At 39.4% G+C, this 15,601-nt stretch overlaps 3 protein-coding genes across 6 annotated transcripts; 1 reads left to right on the top strand and 2 right to left on the bottom strand.

Moving 5' to 3' along the window:
* Positions 1–2,154: 2,154 nt before the first annotated feature.
* On the bottom strand, positions 2,155–8,053 carry LOC108091160 (homeobox even-skipped homolog protein 2). Its single transcript, XM_017190193.1, has 3 exons — positions 7,614–8,053; positions 2,951–3,527; positions 2,155–2,407 (listed from the first exon to the last, which is right to left on the bottom strand). Exons 1-3 carry the CDS (start codon positions 7,684–7,686, stop codon positions 2,155–2,157), a joined length of 903 nt encoding a protein of 300 aa, XP_017045682.1. The 5' UTR covers positions 7,687–8,053.
* Positions 8,054–8,801: 748 nt separating this feature from the next.
* On the bottom strand, positions 8,802–13,444 carry LOC108091178 (folylpolyglutamate synthase, mitochondrial). Of its 3 annotated transcripts, none has more exons than XM_017190237.2 (5): positions 13,288–13,444; positions 12,409–12,809; positions 11,926–12,102; positions 10,008–10,837; positions 8,802–9,576 (listed from the first exon to the last, which is right to left on the bottom strand). In XM_017190237.2, exons 2-5 carry the CDS (start codon positions 12,727–12,729, stop codon positions 9,126–9,128), a joined length of 1,779 nt encoding a protein of 592 aa, XP_017045726.1. In that variant the 5' UTR covers positions 12,730–12,809; positions 13,288–13,444; the 3' UTR covers positions 8,802–9,125. The 3 variants fall into 3 exon arrangements, with proteins under 3 accessions (XP_017045726.1, XP_017045724.1, XP_017045725.1); XM_017190235.1 differs by having other exon boundaries at positions 13,185–13,301; XM_017190236.1 differs by having other exon boundaries at positions 12,409–12,840; positions 13,185–13,292.
* Positions 13,162–15,460, top strand: LOC108091179 (box C/D snoRNA protein 1). 2 transcript variants are annotated; one of them, XM_017190239.2, is made up of 4 exons: positions 13,162–13,218; positions 13,610–13,701; positions 13,759–14,540; positions 14,659–15,460. In XM_017190239.2, the coding sequence occupies exons 2-4, from the start codon at positions 13,670–13,672 to the stop codon at positions 14,862–14,864; spliced, it is 1,020 nt and encodes a 339-aa protein (XP_017045728.1). In that variant the 5' UTR covers positions 13,162–13,218; positions 13,610–13,669; the 3' UTR covers positions 14,865–15,460. The 2 variants fall into 2 exon arrangements, with proteins under 2 accessions (XP_017045728.1, XP_017045727.1); XM_017190238.1 differs by lacking the exon at positions 13,162–13,218 and adding an exon at positions 13,332–13,387.
* Positions 15,461–15,601: the final 141 nt, after the last annotated feature.

Here is a 15,601-nt window from a genome sequence, read left to right as displayed (position 1 = left end):
CCCCTTTCTCGGGAAGTTCCTCGCTTTTTTAATTGCAAAGTTGGCAAATGTCGAGAGCTTAATGCAATTAATAACTCATTAAATAAATACAAATCAAAGTGGACGGGGCCAGCTCAAAGGGAACGAGGAGCAGAATGGGGCCTTTGTGCTCAAAGGATGGCTACGTAAAATGTACCAATTAAAAACGCAATTCAAATCTCAATGGCTGCGCAAATGAACCGCATGAATGTGAGAATTTTGCGAAAAAGATGTGAAAGAGCCAGAAAATGCGAATCTATCTGCAAGTGGCTGCGGCTGAGTGATGGGGGTTAGCTGCATTTTATTCATTAAATTACATTCACATTTCATAGACAATTTCATGGCAACGTTAACTCGCTTTTTTCGCCTTCCATTTCCGTTTCCATTTGCATTTTCCTTTCCATTTTTGCCATTTTCCTATATTTTTTTTGTTGTTGCCCCCTCTGCTTTGGCTTTTCCGTTTGTTTCCGGTGGCTCCCTTCAAGTGTCTTTTTAATTAGCGTTCTGTGCTGCTCTGCACCACTCGAAAACTACTCTGCCCACCAGATATCCCCCACACCGCCCGTCTGCCACGATATCCTTCTATATCCTCCATGGGCATATCCTTTTGGCCCTCTCTCGCTCGCTCGTTAACTCACTCACCGCAGATTCAATTTGTGGCTAAACATTTCTCCTCCTTTTTGTGTAGCGAGCTAAATGGGCATGAAAATATAACTGTAACTACAGGCAGTCCTCCTTGCCGTAAACTCTGAAAAGGTGGAACATTTGAGGTGTGCATCAGAATTGTTACAGTGGGAGAGTTGGTTGAGCACAGCGGTAAGAAACGTAATTAAAAATGGTATGAGTTATAGAAAGTTTGTTTACCATCGATGTTGGGAAATTTAACTACATAACAAAAATTTAAGTATTTAAGTCATAATTCTAGGTTTAAAGTTGCGTTAGGGAATGTATCCTGTATATGACGTTGCTGCCGAGATTTTGGTTGCAGCCTCTGCCGTCTCGAGGCACTACTGCCATCCCTTTTTGGCGCACGCCCCCGCTCATGCGCGCTCTGCGCTCCGTTGGTCCGTTGAAATTGCAGGCAGAGTTGTTGCTTGTTTTCCGGTTGGTTGCTTTATTCTTATCCAAGCTTTCTCTTTTCCTCTCTCCCTCGCTCTCACTTTCATTCTTTCTCTCTTGCCCTCTCTCTCTCTCTCTTGGAGCTTCATGCAAATAATATATGAATAGAGTGGGCCTATATACAGATAGACGAGATATCCTGCCGGTGAGTGGGCATATGTCGCGGGTTATTTGCTATATAGCGACAAATTGATAACGTTTTGTGCGATTCGCTCAAGTTGATTTTCAAGCATGACTCACAGCTCACCGATTGCAGATGGGCGAGCGGCATTTAACCGTTACGTTGCGTTATGTTTGTCACTCTCACAATTCTTGTGTGCATTAATAAATGGCATCAAAAAGTTGCTTAATAGAAAGTTAAAAGTCGATCAATTCGGTACTTAAATTACCAACAATTCGTTTTTAATCGACAGTTAGGAAAATCTGGCTTTCTGTTTTCGAATAGAGATAAAATAATACATGATTTAAAATAATATACAAAATAAATACAAATGACTACCAAAAATGTGTTGAGGAATTATGACTTGAGAACAAAAATATATGTAATTGACTAATTATTAAAAATGCTTTAAACCACATATAAAAATATATTGTTAGATGGGTCGCAATGCAATATTATATAGTTAATTCATAAATCAATAGATATGACCCCTTATCAAAATGTATATTTTTTTCCACCTCCCAATTAAAACCCCTTAACACGTGCAATTTAATTTTTATTCTGGCCAAAAAAAAGTTCATAGAGTGCGACGAAAAAAAAGTATGTCTTTATGTATATTACAGTTAATTCGACTAAGCTTAGTTTATGATTATATCGGTAAGTAAGTTTAATAATAATATCGGGTACGCTTGGTAAGTATGTCCATGCATCGCTGCTATTTCAATAATTCATCCCGATCGGTTATTGCACAAGAACTCTTTTCTTTATACGTATTATGTACATAGGCAACTGGGAGGCGTGGAATTGGAAGGTGGTGTGTTTCGCTGTTATATTTTTTGGGGCGGGGGGCGTGGCTCCTACATGGGACATCCGTGGACATAGCCGACGTTCCGGAAAATGGCCGCTGCTGCGGCGGAAGTGAGAAAATTGCACGGATTGCTGGCAGCCGCTGCAGCGGCGGCGGCGGCGCTAAAAGAGCTGCTCAGTCCGCTGGGACAGCAGCCCAGTCCGCCCGCGCCGCCGCCGTCCTGCACCACAAAGTCCTTTTCCATGGTCGCCTGGTGACGCAGCTGCTCCAGGCGCAGTTGGTTCTGTCGCTTCCATTTGGTCCTGGACAAATTAAAAGTAAAATGTTGTAAATTCGACTTAAATTAGAAACCAATTTATTTTAATTTAAAAATCGTAACTTCTAAAAAAAATTTATGTTTATACAAATCTTTTAAGAAAATGAAAGTCAACTCTGCGTATAAGTAATAAATAATATGCTGACAACACTGCGGATGGGTAATAAGTAATATGTGCTTAGTATGTGTTAGGAGTGTCCTCCAATTTTGTGGTTTCTTTGTTAGATTTTTAATACTTTCACAAATCCAAATTAAAAGTTAAGATAAAAATGTTTTGATATGATAAGCTGACTAACTCGTCTACACCCTATGTATTTATTTTAAATGTTATAAATACAAAATATTAGGTTTGAGATTACAAAGTTTAAGTTTTTTACCAACTTTGTACTCCCGTTTACAGAGAAAACACTTGGCTATTGAAATTATTATGATAAACCCTAAGCAATACTAAAATGATACTGATTTTTAACGAGTATAATTTCTGATCAGGTTTATTTCCTGTGTATCCACTTCTAGGATAAGAACCCACCTTCGATTTTGGTACCAGGTCTTGACCTGCGTCTCGGACAGATTGAGCGTTTCGGCCACGTCGCTGCGGTCGGCCACGCTCAGGTACTTCTGGCAGCGGAACTTGCGCTCCAGGTAGGCGAGCTGGGCGTGTGTGAAGGCGGTACGCCGGCGTCGCGGCTTCCTGCCGCTCTTGCTCAGCTGCAGCTTGTGCTCCGCGTAGCCACCACTTCCTCCCCCGCCACCGCCGCCCGATCCCGAGCCACTGCCTCCGTTGGGATCTCCGCTGGCGCCACTGGCCGCCGCTGCCAAAAGACCAGCGGCCACGCCCGCTGCCGCCGCCGCTGCACTCAGACCGCCGGGGATTCCCACACCTCCACCGCCGCCTCCCCCTCCCCCTCCTCCTCCACCCGAACCGGTTCCGGATCCTGGACCTCGCGTTGCCGATAAACAGGACTCCACACTGGAGTCGTCGTGGTGGGTGAACCTGCGGTGGTGGTGCGACAGGAGCAGATCCTGCTGGCAGCCCGCAGCCGTCGAGTCCGGCGTGGATCGATCCTCGATGTCTATATCCGAATCGTCATTGGAAAGTTCGAGTTCTAAAATAAAAACACGATTATAAATAAACTATAGCTATATTCAGTAAAATCAGATAACTAATATTGATATGCGCAAAATCCTAACGCAATGTGGTGGGAAGACGGATTGATAAGCTCCACAAAATTTTGTGAAAAACAAAAACCCCTTTCAATGAGAATATGCATCGATTTCGATGTTTACAATTAATGAATAAAAATTTTAGCTGTGAAATCCATAAATCCTTTTTCAACAGATTCTAGAAAAGCATCACCGCAATATTTGGGTTGCATTGTATACAAATCTTACAAATATATAAATAAAACACACACAATTTATATAGGAGTTAGATTTATAAGACGGCAATTTATAATTGTTTATTAATAAGGAGCTTAGCTATAAAAACATATCCTACATAAAAGATTCTAAAAAAATCATATTTGTGTTCACAGCTAAAAGTATATAAGTCCTATTACATATTTCAAAAGAATGTAAACCAAGGTACCATCAAAATATTTTATTAGAAAATTGAATAAAAAAGGATATTTTTAATAAAGAATGTTTGAGACAGGGAGGAACGAAAACCTTTTAAGCTGAACATATATAAAATTACATTCGATTGACCACTTAAGAGGAGTTAAATGGAGTGGCGAGTGGGGTTAAGTGGTCGGTGGAATAAAGACACTGGCATTAGGAGACTGTTGCCTGCTTTCAGGCGCAGCGTGGCGTTAATGCGTTCGGTGCGTTCCGCTCCCGTTCTTCCTCTTCTTTAGCGCGTGCAGCCACTTCCGGCCGAGAAGCGAGCCGGGAAACTCATTACCGCCCCGCATCCGGCAATAGACAACGCATCGGATCGTATTGGATTGAATTGGATTGGATTGGATCGGTTCGGATGGGAGAGGAGAATCAAGTGGGCGTTGGTCCATTAGGAAGACAGGATGAGTTGCAATTTGCAGCAATCAACGTGTTATTTATATCCGCCGCACATATCCTGATCCCATTCCAGGATCTTCTCCCAGCGAAATGCAAATCCAAATCGGACTCGGGAATCGGGAATCGGACGCTGCGGGCTGCCTGATTAAATTCACGTGTCGTCGGGCGCTCAATTGTTTCCCATTGGAATGTACATGGTCTGCCCCACATTGCACTGCGAGAAATACTTGTTATCTAAATACAGTTTTTGTTATGTCGGAAAAATAAATGGTAAAATCAATTTCCTAATTTGCTGATATGTTTATATACTACGAGTAATATGCTCTAATGCTAGTCTAATTTTAATTGAATTGTATTCCGTATTTCTTGGACTTATAAAACAATATTAGTAAGTAATATTTCAGAATAATGATAAAAGTTAATTTTTCCGAAATAAATTTCAATCATTTCTGCAATGAATAATGTTGAATTTAACTAGAGTTTAGAATAGGAATAAAGGATACTAGTACCACATTTTTTGACACTATCTTTTTATTGTTATTTGATGAATTATACATACATTTATTTTAAAAGTGCATTTTTATCTAAAACAAAAAAGGCAATTTAACTATTTTTATCAACTACCCCTGTTATGCAACAAAAGCTTTAAAATCTTCAATATTTACAACTATAAAATATTTTTTTCCCAGTGGATTTGTTTCACAGTCAAGTCTTCCACAGGACATCATCTTCGACTCTCCGAACCTGAGCGTTCGCCGCAGGCGCTCACGTGTGTCCGCTCAGCAAGGATTCCTTTCTTTTTTTATTTTCAACTTTCCGCCCACTTTCCGAGTTGGCAGCTAGCGGGTGGAAATTATTTTTATATTTGTGTATTTTAACCCCAAATGGGTTTCGACTTCTGATTCTATTTATACCGATTTGCACAGACAGAACGGAAGGGTAGATGGTGGTTATCTGAGGGGATATTCAATTATGCGTGTGTGTGTATGTGTGTGTTTGTGTGTGTGTGGATATCCTGGGGTACGTCTCGAGTGAGCTCTTTCTTTTTTCTCGAAAAGTCACGTCGTATCAATTTGCGGCACAATTGCCATTTAATAGGCACTTGAACTGTGAGACACGCATAAAAAGTACGGAGAAAGGGGGGAGAAAGTGGGAGAAATGTGCTCGCATGTGCCGGCAATTTAGACTGGTTTTAGAATGACGTGTGTCAGTACTAACAACTTTCACTTGGAATAGGACTCATACTGGAAATAAAGCATATTTTTAGCCGGGAAATTTAGCAATTATTTTTTTCATTCTCAAATACATCAACTTGTATTTATTTAAGAACAAAAAATGATGCAAAATTAAGCTCAATTAGTAAAAAATCCCTGCAAATTATCCTTCTTAAAATGTGAAACAACTTAAATCTCATCCTCTCAAACGAAAGCTGCCAACACACATTCCGCATAAGTTTCACTTTTCCTTTTAGCTGACAGCAATTAGCCTCTAAATAGTTGTAATTGTTGTGCTAAACTTTATTTAATGTCATGCATAATTAGAAGAGAACGCATGGCCAACTCATGTAGTTGGCTCAAACCAAAAAACAAAGCATAAGTAAGCGGGCACCTGAGGCGATACACTGCGAAAAAAGTATGCTGCACAAAAAGCTGGGAATCATTTATTTGAACGATTTGATAGGTTTTAAATAATTTTAATTTAGGATTTACCTATTTTATTTTCTTTGATAGCTTTACTGTTTATCTGAAAATCTTAAATCTTTTCTACAATATTTGATACAATTTTAAAGCATATTGTTTAACTAAAGTTTTTTCTGTGTATCTGCGGGTGCGAAAACATTTGGCATTGCTGAGTTTCCCAGTCAGAGGCTCAGTCCCTTTCGCATTTTCATCCTCCGCGTGGCTTTCCCTTTCGGTTTCTGGTCCCTTGGCTAAAAACAATTAGAGTGTTCGTACGTGACAAATTGCTCGAGCGCAGGTTACGAATAAAGCAGTGTCGACAGCAACAAAAATAATATTAACTGCCACCTACACGGCAAAAAATTATACTCATCTTGATTATTTATTTATTATTTATTTATATTTAATTAAGAAAATTTTCATTAATTTAAGTATCATTTTTATTTGTATGGAACGCCTTAACTTTCTGACAACGTCTAATTTTTCCAAGATTTAAAGTTCATTACATATTTAAGTAACAAAGATTAAGATGATCCCAATGTTTTTATCTAAAATTGTTTATTCAATGTATAATTGTTTTATAATTTGTGTTTTTAAGAGATTTTTACTCGAGTTCTGGTTATTTATGGTAAATATCTTTTGGTGGAGGGCGGCATCTGCACAATTAAAATGTGACCTAAAGCGCTGGTTTTTGTTGTTTAACATATTCCCCCTCTCACTTTATATACCCATCTCCCTCGCTCTCAGGAAAGGGAAATCCCCCCTCATCCCGCTAAAAGTTTTGTTTGCGATAATTGAGCGAAGTGTGAGATTTAAATGCCACAGGCCTTAAAAGAAGAAGGATGAGATTTGGGGGCGGCAAAAGTCGAGAGTGAGAAAGGCAATTTGTCAGCGGTTTTAACCGAAAACCCCGCAAAACACCCAACCAAAACATCAAAGAAGGGGCGGGATGAACAAAGAGCTGGCTAATTGGACAACAAAGACGTTTAGTATATACGAATCGTTGGTTTCGCTTGAATATGTGAATATATTGCTTAATATTGAACCTTATCGAGGATAAATTTTCGTAAATGTGCATATATTGTTACTTTTCATTTTAATTATTTTATTCAAGTTTTTTGGCAAGTTTATTGTATCCAATAAAAGTACAAACTTGAACTCTTCAGCACAATGCTTATCCCAAATCAGTTAAAAATTAAATTCTCATTCTGTAAGCTGTTTTTCGATAATCCATTTTTTGCTGTTTTAATTTTGTGAAGGTATACTTTCTCTAAGGTTTTCATAGGTTACACAATCTTAAGCCTGTTCAATTTTAATATCTGAAATCTTTTTGGCTTTTTACTATTTAACTTATCAATAAAAATTAAACAGCAAACAAGAACAGCTTTGGTTCTTATGTTTTTTTTATATTGGACCGTACAAGAACCTTCTTAAAACACAACTAAACTTTGATGGATTTCTTATTTACTTTTATTAACCAAACAAAGGAAAACTTACCCGAATCTGTTTGTCGTCGATTGATCAAGTCCCCGAGAAGATCCCGTATTAGAAATGATTTTGAGCTCTGCATTTTTATGGATCTTCCTTGTTTACTGTTCCACTGTGATTTCCAATCGGCCTTAGTCCAGATTTTTGGATATCTGACTAGTTTTAAGCATGTTGCACTTGTTGTTAAACAAAAACAAAAACTATTAGTTCCTTTGCTTTTTTATTAAGCTTTTTATTAAGCGGTTATGTTTCTAATTTTTAAAATTTTTTCACTTCTATGCTGATTAATCTATTCCTATGCGTGTTATTTAGCCGTCGGCAGTGGTAAGTAAATTCAGAGATTATCCTTGAGTCAGGATCTCTTCAGCTTGCAATCAAATTTTCCAGCACGAAGCACATACACACGCACAAACACACACAATGATGCGGTAGTAGTAACTGTAACTGAACCGCTAAGCGCCGAGTCAAATGAACAACTGAAATGCGAAACGCCGAACGTTTATTAATCCTTTTAGCGAACATCGCCAGGATTCACCCCCTCACACACAGACACACGCACACATTCGTTCGGAAAGGCAAGTGAATTACGCGGATTTGTTGCTGTAAACGGGACAGTTTAGCGCCCACGTCGACGTTGGCAGAGGAAAAATGCAAGAAAAAAAATATAGCTACAAAAAGGAAACTTTCGCAATGGCCGCTGCCATTTAACCGTTATTTAATCAGTTGCTTTAGTCGCCGCACCATTATGCCATCCTGCTCGCACACAGACTTCCGCTTGCCTCGTTAGCCATTTTGTTTACCGTTAGTCGCGCGGGGGAGCAGAGCACAAGCCAGTTGTCTCCCTCTTCAAGCAGGGTTGCCGCCTCGCCATTGGCTGTCTCTTGGTTTTTTTTCGCAATCCACCCCTTAAAATTCCCTGGGGAAATAAGCAACCCCTAAAGCTTTCGTTACGTTTTAGCCCAGTCTGATGTCGTCGTCCAAATCTCTGGCAGTCGCGGATATTACGAGCTCTGAATCAGAGTAAATTTGGATGTGAAAAGTTCAGGCAACAGGAAAAAAATCCGCTGCCGTCGGTAAGTTGACAGTCCTGGCTATTCTTCAACTGGAAAAATTTTTCAAAGTTCAGAAGATTCGCAATTGTAAACTTTAAATACACTAACGGATTATTCTTTAAAAATAAATCACCAAGTGTCCCAATTATAAAGTTCTCGGTATATTATTTTAATAGGATGTGTATGTTGCATACTTAAAAGGACATCATAATAGTATTACGAATAAATGGTACATATGTATTTCTATTTACTAAAAGTCATTTAATGGGTGTGCACAGAACTATATCTGGTAGATTCAGTTATAATATTTGTTCGTGTTCCTTCATTGCATAGATTTAATAAACAAATATACTTTAAAAAAAATTATTCCACTTTAAAATATAACTTTAAAATATATATAAAAAATATTTTAAATTCCACGCGAAGTTAGCTTACCCTAATTTTCAGCCCATCTTAACTAAATCTAATTTTAAACGATTGCTTTTTGTGATCCACAGGTTGGAACAGGAATGTGATTCTCAGCTTTGGGACTCATAAGATCCAGAGCGCTTATGGCTGCTCCCAAGAGATGAATGGAACCGGTAACGAGGACCTCCAGTTGTCCTCCGTTTTCCGTTTGAGGAAATCTTTGTCGAATGGCGGTAAAGGCATCGGTCAGTGTGTCGTACACCTGACCCTCATCCTTTTGCTTTTGCTCTTGGCAAAGTTGGCTCCATGCATCGGCAATGGTTCTCGCCCGCTTCAATTGCATTTCGGCACTAAAACGAACCATTACCTGACTGGGAGCATTTGGCGTGGAGGTGGCCAAGTTGGGCACAAAGCAGACCATGTCGAAGGCACAGGTGGCATTTAAAAGCTCCAGCAGGGGACCAAACCCAACCTCTCCAGTGCGATTAAAGATCAGGATCTTCGGGTTGACACTGAAAGAGGAATGTTAAGAATTGAAATTAACAAGGTGAGACATGAACATTAAATACATTTACAGTTGTACATATTATTACACTTTTAATCAACATATTAGCTGTAGTAATCCGGATCCAACTAATTTCCTTTACAACTACCTTGCTTATTTGAAAGATAAGGTCACTGATTTGTAGACTAGACTAGACAATCAAAATACTTTTTTAATTGGGTTATAAGCTAAAAGTACTAGCCAACTAATATTATTATTTTTTAAGTAATCACAACATTTTACAAGAAATTTTTTTTAAACAAGTTTGAGTAACTGCCCACCTGCTTTTAAATAATAAGTTTATTATTTTTACATAAAGATTTATGTTTGGTGCTTTTTTGTGTTAAAGTCCCCGATTTGGCAATGTCTATTAAGGATTTTTAAGGGTCCTTTACTCACCTGTCTTGCACGCTCTTTCCGAACCAGTCGGTGCACACAGCCATGCTCTCGAGTGTGTGAGCTCCGTCCAAATGGAGTCGCATGCCCTGCCATTCGACCAGCTGACAACGACCTGGCCAATGGGTGCTGACCAGACCGCGAAGCAACTGGGGATCCATCCTCACCTCGTTGGGCGTGTGCTCCTGGTTTCTCGCCTGCGATATCCAATCTTCGGCCAGCTGAATGGCCAGGGAGCCATTCAGGCGAATCATGTGGCTGAAGGTCTCCCAAAGTGGAGCATATGCCTCCGATCGGAAGTAATCCTCGGTGGGCGGGACTTCGTAGAGCGTGGCTTCCCGCTCCTTCGTCCGCTGGCGAATCACCTCCAGGCACTCCGGCTGACTGACATGCGTGAAGACACGGGACCCGGGCTTGATGATGCCCGCCTTCTGCCAGGCGATTTCCGGCAGAGTGCGACCCAGGAGCTCAGTGTGCTCCAGTCCCAGCGATGTGATGCCCACTGTGCGAACATTTCTCACGATATTCGTGCAGTCGTGCTCGCCGCCGATGCCAACTTCCAAAACAACCACATCCACTTTCTCCACCACGAAAACATGGAAACCCAGGATGGTAAGGAACTTGAAGTAGGCCGGCATGTCGTGATCGTGCTCCCGCAGTTCCCACAGGCGGTTGTAGACCTTCCAGAACTGCTCCGTGAATTTGTCCTTGGCCAGCAGCTGGCCATCGATGCGGATTCGTTCATTGGTGGACATAATGTGCGGGGAACTGAAGAATCCCGTGCGAAAGCCTTGATGACGCAGCAGGGATTCGGTCAATGCGCAGGTGGAGCCCTAAGTTAAGATATAAAAGCATTAGTATATATTGAGTATATTAACTTTAAAATAAATTCGGTAGCTACTTTTCAATTTATTCTTATCAAATCTCCTCTTGATAATTTTTAAGTACATAGTTCAGTGATTTTCATGTTAATAATTTTGAATAACAAACTACTGAATTATTAATCAAAAAGTTGTAAACATAAATATAAGCTCTTTATATTATACTGAAAGCTAATATTCAGTTATATATTACCTAGTGAGCCATTGTAATTACTAATATGAGCTCTTTAAATCAAAAATATCTAAGAAATCTCCATTTTATAATACGAGTATGTTTACATTTGTAAGCTGCACATATTGGAATTTTTTAAAATAATCATAAATTAAATAGAAAATCAATATTCTTCCATTAAAAATTTATAAATAAGTTCGAAGGCCATTGGAATCAAAAGTTAAGTGCAAAATTATCAGAATTATAATCCACTCGAACAACTTTTTATCTGATTATTGTACATTGTTATCTATAGACGTGTCCTACTAAACGTACAAAACGCCAGAAACTAAAAACAATTGGGTAGTGACAAAAAGTCAAGCCCATACAAAAAATTCTATTTGTATTGAATTTACAACTTTGCTTATTATAAACTTATGATTGTTTCACCAAAAAACGTACGGAAAAATCCTATTGATTTGTATAATGCCCATACACATTATTATTTTTATGCTTTCAATTTCGGAAATTTAACAATAATTTATAGGTATTATTACAGTGAGTATACCCGATTGGCAAACTCATTAAGGGTATCAAATGTCCAAACAGATCCATCAATACAAAACAATATATGTATCAAATTGGAAGCTAAACAAATCTTATCAGCAAGTGAGCGATTATTGGCCTCGCGAAAAGAGAGAGCCAAAGAGAGATTTCTCTGATTAAATGAGAGAAAAGCGAACTGAGCGCCTAGGTTGATTAGCCTAATTAGAAACCAGCTGATGTTGGATAACCTAGTGGAGCATAAAGAAGAGCTCAAAAATTAAATTAGAATAAAGTAATGAAAAGCAAACAGAACCCAAAAACAGGTTAAAGAGCTTGTGCTGACCTTGCCCTTGGTACCGGCCACATGAATGAATGACAGCTGCTCGACAGTTTCCAATGGCAGACCGCTCCGCTCCAAATATTTAACGGTATCCGCTTTTGTATCCACTCGGGCATTGTTCATGGAATTCCGAATGGCAGCATCGTTCGACTGCAGAGAATTTAGCTTTTTGATGGCCTCCTAAAAAACGAAGGAAAATCTTTAATATGTAATTATTTTTTAATTAAACTGTTCTATCTGCTTCAATAAGTTTGGCAGATGGAACATTTTTAAAAGAGTAGAGGGTGCTATTATAATTTCGAACGAAATTTTATATAAATCAGAAAGATATCATTCCAGAATTTATTTCAGTAAGCTATGTATATTGCTTGTCGCCAGAAAGTAGGCAATTAGTTTAGTTTTAGAAAGTCGGTTTTAATTACAAAGTTGTTACATTTTTGCAACTCTACTATTTTCTGTTATGCATTCGCATTCTTTTAAACTCACCTCAAAGGCTTCATTCTCAGCTTTGTTATTATTGTTAATGTTGTTATGGCTGGAGCAACCGTTAGTCGTACTGTGATTTCCATTAATACTTGGATTGAAAACCAGCTCTGCTAGGGTATTTTGGGACATCGATCGCACTGTCGCCAGCTGCTCCTTGGGAGCAGCCAAACGTATGTGGTTCATGGGCCTGGGGCTCACTGCACGGCAGGTGTTTACTGTACCGTCGATATTCACCGCACTGGAAGTGCTCAAGGGATTAACGGCTAGCGATTTGGGGTGGGGAACGCGGCGGACTAAGCGGCCTAGCTGACGAGCAGCCATATTTATAGAGCCGGTACCGCCTGGCGAATGGCTCTCCGGCCGCGACTCTCCCACTCCCTTTCTCAGGTGTGTGAGCGTATCTAATGACAGAAAAGCAACGAAAAAGTAAAACTGGTAAACAAACAACACAAATTAGGCATAGAAACAACCGAGCAATTCAGGGGCAGACAATAAGATATGCTAAAAAGCGCGTGTGCGTGGCCTGTAAATTCCAGTTTAATTGACTGATAAGACTTATCAATACGTGCTAGAAAGTAAATATATAAATCTCATCGGATATGTATTTAAATATTGCGCCAGATAACGGATAACAAGCTAACTATCGATGGCGATAACTGGATATATGAAGAACGATAACAATTGCAGCAAGTCTATCGCACTCTACACACACGTGCTCCAGCACACATATACAACTATTGCAGCAATTCAAATAAACAATGTTTCGATTTCCTTACCTGCAATTTCAACAAAATAACAGAAATTTCATTGGTATATGAGAACCTTTGCACTCAATGGATTATCAATCTATCTATTAAAGTTTGGGTAACACAAACTCACTGTCACCGAGAAATGTACAGCTTTAAGCACAATTTGAAAAACGTAATCGCAAATGAACAAAACATGCCCCCCACGAAAACGGCAATCAGCTGTTTTAGTGGTAAGACTGAGCAGTTGACTACGAAGAAGCTAAATTTGGCGTTTTTTAGTGTTATTTGGGTTTATTTTCTATTTAATATTTTAAATGCTTTTTTAAATTATATTTATTTGTTTCCAAATAGAGTGTTTAATTGTGCACAAATTTAGATTAAGTTAAAGTTTTAAGAAATAATTTTGCTGTTTTAAACAAGCGAGTGTTTAACTTGATTTCCTGAATCAACAGTTGTCAGCACTTCCAGATGTAAACAGTGGCGAACACGCGGATTTCAATTGAAATGAATAGATGATGGCATCGGAGTCAAACGCAAAAGCAAGGTATTATTTGATTCTTAACCTTTAATTAATGTTATAATAAACCACCAATCCTTTTAGCACCATGCGCCTAGGAATGTGCGAAGTTTGCGCGGCAAAAGAAGCCCGCTACGCCTGCCCAAAGTGCGAGGTGAAAACCTGCAGCCTGCCATGCGTCCAAATTCACAAAAAGGAACTCTCCTGCGATGGCCAGCGGGATCGGACTAAGTTTGTGCCCCTGAACGAGATGACGGCGCGGGAATTCATGAGCGACTACTGTTTCCTGGAGGAGTGCACCCGCTATGCGGCCAATCGCAAATCGGATCAGTGCAAGCGATTCACCCACGAGCAAAGGAATCTTCCTGTTGCCCAACATAGAATGCGAACAGCGGCCAGGAATCGCAATATACAGCTGCGCCTTCAGTTACCCAACTTCAGCAGGCACAAGGAGAACACCACGTATCTGAATTGGAAGCTTGGACGTTTCTATTGGCGCGTTGAGTGGCTATTTGCAAACATTTCACTGGAGGCCAGTGGTTCAAAGAATGCGGCCCGTTTTGTGGACGCCCGATGTGATGAGGAGGTTACGCTATCGGGTCTGGTCCTTAAGTATATAGATCTGCAGCACGAAACAGCTCGGGATCATCGCAAACTGTTAGCAAACCATCAGACTGCCGGAATTGGCCAACTGAGTTTTTGGCTGAGAGCCGAGGGCGTTCGACGCAGCTCCACCAGGTGTTATCCCTTGGAGGCGACCAAAACATTGGGCCAGAATCTGGCCGGCAAAACTATCGTGGAGTTTCCCACCATCTTTGTTACATATGAACCGAAGCCACCAGGAGGATATGATGCCATCGACAGCGGTAGGTTAAGCTTTTTCACAAGAAACATGTTTATATGTGTAATTCAAGGATCAATTTGTATGATTCTTGCTTTAAAAATAACTGTTATCCTATATTAATTTATTTTTAAAATTTCTAGGCGAAGAACAGGAGCTGGATGAGGAAATCGAGAAGCCGCCTGTAGCCAAACCTGTCCAACCTAAAGCCAAAGCAGTTGAAGAGGACATGGATGTACCACATGATGTCTTTCAAAAACTTGCTGCTACCTTTGTTGGTGAAGATGTCAGTGAGTCTGAAGATGACGAAGAATTCGAGGCATTTTTCAGGCAACACGCGGAACTGTAGAAGCCGCTCAAACTCTTTATTTGACATGAAGGAAAACAAATGATTTCCAAAAAGCCGAGAGAGTTGAATAATCTATGGCTAAAGGCAAGAAGCCTGTCAAGAATTGGTCTTCATCCAATGTGTGGAACCAAATAATCAGAAAGGCCAATTTGCCACCCATAAAGCCGCCGCTTACCTTTACTTTTGTCTAAAGCGATGGAGCAGCCGCTTAACCAAATAAAACTACAAGCCTATATGTTTTTACATAAATGTTGTATTTTGTCGTACGCATTTGATTTAGTTTTTATTTTAGGCTAATTAAACATTAAGAATTCATACCACACTTCTCTTCGATCTAGTTCCGTCATTGTCAACATTATCATATTTCCAATCAATCTTGATCATCATAATAATATATGTGTATATAAAGGAGTTTGAAAAATCAAGTTACAGAGCTCGGGTTATCGTAATTTGTGTACCGTTTTTGAGTACAGAGTTTGTGGTCAATACACAGCAGTTTATCCCTTTTTTGGGGATTTATATTTTAATTTTGATATACCAATTAGTTTTTCGATTTGTACATAATACATATGTGTGCCAGTATACTTCCTATATAATTTCAGAATTTTACTTTCGTTCCTTCTATTCTATTCTTTGCTATTTTTTTTTTTTTTTTTTGCCTGCACCAGTTTTTTTCGTATATTGTTAAAATAAAAATAAAGCATAAACAAACAAGTTCTAACAAATAAACATTTTCA

This window comes from Drosophila ficusphila, unplaced genomic scaffold, assembly GCF_018152265.1.
Source record: "Drosophila ficusphila isolate 14025-0441.05 unplaced genomic scaffold, ASM1815226v1 contig_197, whole genome shotgun sequence".
Lineage (NCBI taxonomy): Eukaryota > Metazoa > Arthropoda > Insecta > Diptera > Drosophilidae > Drosophila > Drosophila ficusphila.
This window is presented reverse-complemented; position numbering and strand designations above follow the sequence as displayed.